This window comes from Octodon degus, unplaced genomic scaffold, assembly GCF_000260255.1.
Source record: "Octodon degus isolate 3935 unplaced genomic scaffold, OctDeg1.0 scaffold00264, whole genome shotgun sequence".
Lineage (NCBI taxonomy): Eukaryota > Metazoa > Chordata > Mammalia > Rodentia > Octodontidae > Octodon > Octodon degus.
The window spans coordinates 2,478,560-2,485,633 of record NW_004524840.1 but is presented as its reverse complement, the minus strand read 5'-3'; the positions used below and the strand labels follow the sequence as shown (position 1 = coordinate 2,485,633).

General features: G+C 36.2%; 1 protein-coding gene across 1 annotated transcript; it reads right to left on the bottom strand.

The window, feature by feature from the left end:
* Positions 1 to 3,260: 3,260 nt before the first annotated feature.
* Positions 3,261 to 3,431, bottom strand: LOC101569049 (keratin-associated protein 20-2-like). Its single transcript, XM_004646314.1, has one exon. It carries the CDS (start codon positions 3,429 to 3,431, stop codon positions 3,261 to 3,263), a length of 171 nt encoding a protein of 56 aa, XP_004646371.1.
* Between the last annotated feature and the right edge of the window lie 3,643 nt (positions 3,432 to 7,074).

Genomic DNA, 7,074 nt, shown 5'->3' with positions numbered 1-7,074 from the left:
CTTCAGTCATTTGAGCTCAAGAATTTTAGCCTATCCTAGACAGCATCCATTGAAAATTATTTTGGAATATCTTGCTGAATTCACACACCTATAATATTTAAATGACAAAATTAAACAAAAAGGGTATTCAAAAGAATGGCCATTTTGTATCTGTATATTCAAAATAGGATAGATATATAGCTACATTCTCTTAATTCAATGAATAGAAAATATGTTCTAAAAGTGTAAACAGGATATCATGTCTGTATCTTGTACAATGAATAACCACTAAGAAAACAATATGCAATTTATTAATTATTGAAACTTTTCTACTAATTTGACTTGAAACTGTCTCATTGCTCTTTGTTTCTCAATAAAATTATGGAAAAAAATAAATAAAATTAAAAAAATAGAGTGCTACAGTGTAAGACAGAAAGAAACAAAGAAAGAGAAACAGAAAGAAAAAAAAAGAAAAGAAAAGAAATAAAAAGACCAAGAACAAGAGAAAGAGAAGGCAAAGAAGAAGAAATAAAAGGAAAGGGGAGAAAAAGAAAAGAAAAGAAAGAAAGAGAAGTCTGATTGCTATGATTCAAGCAAAAATTATGTAAAATAAGGCTGCTTAATAGTGTCTATACACTTGTGTTAGGTTCTACAGTCTAAGGTACAGAATCTCAGGATAAATCCTGAGGGGATTTCACTGACCTTATCAGACCCAAAAACTACAACTCTTGTTGCATAGGTCCTGCTTTACCTTGGTCTTAACCATCCAGCAGAAAAATATAAAACCGAAGTATAAGAAGTAAAGCCATGGTGTTATGTTGAGCTGTCGGGGACTCAGGTCAACAGTTTCTGACATTGCCAGTGAAGTGGAAGACCCAATACTATTATGGACTACTGAACTCTTTTAGAATATTTTGCTGAGTTTACACACCTATAATATTCAAATAACGAGGGGCCAGGGAGATGGTTCAGTAGAATAAGCACTTCCCTGGCAAGCACAACGGCCTGAGTTCAATCCCCAGTTCAGAAAAAAAAAAAAGGTACATAATATTCAAATAATGGAACTTAACAAAAAAAGGGGATACAGATGAATGTCCATTTTGTATCTGTGTATTCAAAATGGTTAGGATAGATATATAGTTACTTTCTCTTAATGAATAGAAGGATTTGCTCTAATGGTTTTTGTAAATAGGATATCAAGTCTGCATCTTGTATAGCAATTAACCACTAGGAAGAATGCATGCAATGTGTTAATTGTTGAAACTGTCCTACCAATTTGGTTTGAAACTGTCTCATTGCTATTTGTTTCTCAATAAAATTATGGAAAAAATAAAAATAAAATAAATTCTTCCATGAAAAAAAAAAAAGAAAATGGAAATCCTCCCTTTCCAGTTAAAGGTTCTTTCTTTCAACAAGTTCTGAGCTCTAGTGATTATTTTCACCACTTGATATGGACAGTATTTCAGTTTCAGAGTGCTCATGCTGTTTGCTTAGGTAACCAACTGCTGAAACTTCGCATTTGAGAAATTGTGGTGCACTGAACTCAGTGCTTTAGTAGTACACAATTTCAGAATTTGTGTTATTTCATGTCAATTGGGTTTCAAAAGCCTGTATTGGTGGTAGCAACCACAATTATGCTGATTATACTTCTCCTAAGAGCTGGTTGCATATGTCAAAAACAGTAGAATCAAAACCAGTAGAATTTCATTCTACTTTCAAATTATTTTGTCGTGAGCATATTTGTCCTTAAATATTCCCTTTCTATATTAATATTTTATCGAATTTGATGGTATCAGTCAAATTTGTATAAGTGGAACTGAACATCTTTTAGAAAGGAAGCAATTTTATTTTGGAGAAATTCAGCATGCATGAGCATGTGTTTTATAAGACCGGGTTTCTAAGTTTAAAAATCTAGTTTTGATTTGTTACTGATCAAATATGTTATGATTTAGGAAATAATTATACTTTAATCTAACATAGTTGTTTTATTTCCTTTCTATCTTTCATCTAATCAAACTCTCTCCAAGTAAAGTTCCTTCCCCATTTCTATGTATAATACACATAATATTATAAGATGTCAGAATTAAGTGGTATATTCTGATGTGCTATTTGTGGTACCACAGCCTAGGCCACCATACCCACAGCCTATTTGGTGAGACAAACTTTTGTTATTATTGCTGATATTTTCAACATAATAACACCTACTTGAGATCTAGAGTGTCCCCCTAAAGGACCACACTCAGAGGCAGAGCAGTTGAGAGGTATCTGGCTCAGGGGAGCTAGCCTCTGGGTATCTGTGCTCTCATGATTAGAGGGTGATCACCAAGGGTGTGACCTGGAGGCATGTCTCCTGCCCAGGCTACTTGTTTCTCTTTCTGATTCTTGGCAAGATGAATAGTATACGTTCCCCCCAGGCTTCACAGATTGCCTGTTTCTGCCTTGGTGCTAAATGAACCCCAAATAAGCCTCTCCCTCTGTATGTAGTGATTTCAGGTATTTGGTCCAAGTGATGAGAAAATTGTGTAAGATGACACCTATATTCCTTCTTTAGGCAGAGCATTGTTTTTAAAATGAGCGACATTTATCAGAGCTAGAGCTCTAGCTGATTTATTCAAACCACAGGTGATGGAAATAACACAAAACACTGGCATGATTTTAAATGAACAGATGCAAATACAACTATTATTGCAGAGATTGCCAATTTAAAATCTTAGATGAGTATAAGCAAAGGAAAACAATGGGCGAGATTAAAAGACCTATAAAATTTGCATAACCTTTGAGAAAGAACTGACATTTTTTTCCTCTTGGGGTTAGACACCCAATTACTTCAAGAGCTTCCTCTTTTGCCCTTCCCCTCTCCTACCTACCTCTCTTTGCTTTCCGTTTCTCTCGCACAATACCCCAGCTGCACACTTGTGATTAATCATAAAATAATACATAAGAACACCTCATATTGCAAGAAAACAGTAACCAGGTAATGTTTTTGTTGGCATGTAGTTTATTTTTCTAGAATTCCTCTATGTACACAAAATTAAGTGTCAAATTTGATCACATTTCACACAGCCTTGTAAGGAAAATACAAAAGCTTTTGTCCACATAATCACTCAAGACAACAGATGCACATGAACCAAAATGGCATGTTTCATTGGATTATTTTTTGACTATTCAGTATATAATTTTTGTTTTGAATATATTTAAACATTTTTCATTTGAAAGAAATCAGATACAGTTGCAAGAAAACAGGAAGATACAGCGAGTTCTACAGCAGCAGTGGCAGTTCCTCAGTAGAAGCCATAGGACCAGTAACTTCTACAGCACAGGGGGCGACAACAGCCATAGCCATAGCCACTGTAGCCACCATAGCCACCATAGCCATAGCCACAACCATAGCCACAGCCTAGGCCACCATAGCCGTAGCCCAGGCCTCCACAGTAGTTGCCATAGTAGCACATCTTGTCAGGAGTGGACTGTTCTGTTGAGGATCAGGAAGGCGATGTCTTTTGTCTGGATTTCCCTGTCTGCAAGGGCCTTTTATATCTCCTTGGTGGTGGGTGGAGAAACCACAGGCAGGACAGCTGCATATTATCCTACCTATGAGCTTCAGACACCATCATGGTTCACTTTATTTGAGAAAGCATGACCTTCATAATTGAGATACTTTTGCTTCTAAGTTTGGATTCCATGATGAAATTATGGTCCTTTAAAGGGAAACTTTTCCTGTTTTGAAGGTTCAAGTTTATGCTATGTTTATTTAAGTTTGTAGTTATGATCTGATCACATGGTGTGACACAATGATGGGAATATGCCTTCCATTTTAATTTTCATTTTTTTTTTGTTTCAATTGTTGTCCATACTTGTTTTCTTCTCTCTTTTTATTTCTGTTCTTTTTTCTTTTCATCTTTTTTTCCTTTACTTCCTTGTCCTCCCTGTCTTTTTTCCTTTCCTTTCTCGAAAAGTCTGCCTGTTTAAAACGCTCATAACTAACTCAGTATGGTAGTAACTTGGTAATAAGTAGCAATCATATTTGTATATTATGGACAATTAATTGAATCTTATTACTTGATTACATGTGTCCAAACTTCCTGGACGATAAAACTATTTTACTGATGGAATGAAATAGTTATGGACAGAAACTCCATATGTACTACTCTTCTCCCCATATAAATGTTTTGTAGGTTTAACCATGATGTGTATAAGGCTACTCAGTGTGCTCCATCCTCAATTCTTAGGGTTTTTTAAAATCAGATTTTGCTGTTTACCTCACAAATGGGTTACTGGCTCAATTGTGATATTTCTCTTTAAAAAAAAAAAAGTGTGGCAATAAGAGAGGGAGGAATTCAGTATTGCTGGCCCAAGTTTAAAGTGCCAGATAAAGCATTTCAGGAAATAGGGAGACTCAGTCATAGAAGGAAATTGCCTGTTTTATAATTTTTTGCTTAAATTTATTAAATTTAATTGGCTTAAAACAAATGAGACTTACTATAGGAATGCAACTCTCTGAGAGTCACAGTCACGCAAATCAATTTGAAGTATATGTCATCATCTAAATTTAGCTTTTGGAGCATTTAACAAGGATAAAGGAGATTTAGAAGTAACCTATGTGTAAGGTAAAAGATAAAGTTTGTTTGTAAAAAGAACCTCCCCTCTGATTTGATAGTTGCTGAACTAAATTTCATCTGACTTCAGAAATCCTACCAATGCTACACCTTGTTATTGTTGAATTTTGAAACTATTCATAAGTGCTTAAATATTTTTTTAACTTTTTTAAAATTTTTATTTATTTATGTGTGTGTGTGTGTGTGTGTGTGTGTGTGTGTGTGTGTGTGTGTCTCCAGCTCAGCCCACCAGGGGGCAGGGCTGGCTGGCATGTGGTGCTGGGGATTGAACCGCGGTCCCTGTGCTTTGCTAAGCTTGTTCTAGGTAGGTGCTTTAGACCACTGAGCCATCTCACCAGCCCCATAAGTGCTTAAATATTAAGAAAATTCTTTCTTCCCCAAGTGGTCTGTTTTAGTTTTGCTGGATTTCAGAGGGAAATATTGAAGCATGAGATGTCCATTGTGGTATAAGAAGGAGCCAGGGACTTAGCACTTGGGAGACCAGTGTGCTCACGTAGTGAATGGCAGATTCTTTCTGTCTCCGTGGTATCTCATCCATGGATTCAGTTGAATTTAAAATGAAAGCATTATGAAAAACAATGCACCTCTATTGAACAAATAGGTCCTGTGTTCATTACTCGATAACAGAGAATAGCAGCTGATTTCATAAAATTTACCTTGTGTTCTGTTTTATAATTTACTTAGAGATGATTTAGAGTGTGCAGGGTAGTTTGTATGGTATATGCAAATGCTTTGCCTTTTCATATGAGACCGGGCAACTGTAGGTTTGGTGTCCTGTGAGGTTATGAGGCCGCCCTTCTGCAGAAGCCAGGAGTGGGGATTAAAAGGAATAGGAAAGGTATAAAAGACTTGTATATACAGTATTAACAGGTATTGCAGTGGTTTTAGACATTCAAAATGGAAAATGCTGGATTACACTCCAGCAACACTCATGCTTTCAGCCTTGCAAGTGCTGGGATTACAGGCCATCACACCCAGTCTCAATTGCCATGTTAGTGCTCCCTGGGGAAGGGGCACCCACAGTGATCAAACCCTGGTCCTTTTGTTTGTCTAAGCAGGTGCTTTAATTCACTGAGCTATCTGGCCGGCCCTTGAAGTTCTCATTTCTGATGTGACTAAGGAGGTGATGTAGAAAACACAAAGTGGGTGAGTCTGCACGTTGTACTGCTAATGAGAACCAGAAAGAGAGCATGGAATCTGATCCTGGGCTGAAATGAGCAGGCAGCTTCAGTGAGCTGGCACCACAGTGCCTCTACTATGGCACCTGGGGCAAAAGCTAAAAGTTCATCAAGTAACAGAGACTACTTTCTCAGAAAGAGTGTAGACAATCATGAAGTGCTGGATCTTTAAAAACTGCTGTGTTGTTGGTTGAAAAAGACAAGAGAAGTTCTGTTCTTATGATGTATATTGTCACTCAAAGTTTCATCAGTCAACAAGTGAATTATTGCATTTTCTATGTAATAATGTATTAACTTCTTTTCACTTGTGTTCTGAACAATTTATGATTTTTCTAATTAAAGATATTTTAGTTTGCCCAGTTTTATTTATTTATTACATAGGCAAAATGAAGTCACCATAATTTACATCATTTCTACCATAGTTAAGGAAGTTTGGAAAAAACAAAGTGCTTAAATCCGATTTTTCATTTCTTACACATATAGATTCCCTAAAGAGTGTTGTTACACCCGATGCCATCCTTTGACAGTGAGAACCTGTATGCAGGTGCACACAGCTTCAATTTCTCTCCTATTTGCAGTTGAAGCATTTAAATTACATGGTTGGCACTGATACACCACTTAAGCAGATGCCAGTCCAGGCGATGCAGTTGGAGAACTGCCATATATGAGACACTTTTGATATAACGTATTACATTAATATCATCAGTGAGATGATAGGTTCTAAGGTGATGTTTCTTCATTATAACATTATGTGCTACAAGGTGGCTTATAAACCTCAAAACATATGACTTCATCTCTTATTTCACCATTACTTTGTAGTTGCAGCAGTAATGTATCTGTTCAGAGTGTGCAATGAATCAGAGAAACTCATGGGACTCTTGACCTATTTTTATCTTTTGTTTGAGAAGATAGGTGCTTTGTGAAGGCAGATCTTCCTTTAGAGGAAAGTATTCTCCAGGGCTTTACTTAAGATGAATATTTAAATGTGATGGAATACTTATTTTCTGTTCCCTTATAGATTTCTATGGCAAAGACAAAATATTATATGGACAAAAAGAACACAACAAGCATTTAGCTGGCTGGAAAAAGGAGCACCAAATGACTAGTGGATGATAATCATTAAAGCAATCTGCACAAATGGACTCGAGTTGAAATGTAATTCTATTCTATTTTACTTAAAATTCAAAACTATAGCTTATGTCAGACAGGTCTGAGTCTCTACTCCGAGACCAAAATAGCTCTCAGTAAACATGAATATAGTTCACTTGATAAAATATAATGCTTTCTACATCCAGTGATAT

What these genes read in the sequence shown, in the direction of transcription:
- LOC101569049 (XM_004646314.1), bottom strand. Translation starts at nt 3,431, where the DNA reads ATGTGCTACTATGGCAACTACTGTGGAGGCCTGGGCTACGGCTATGGT.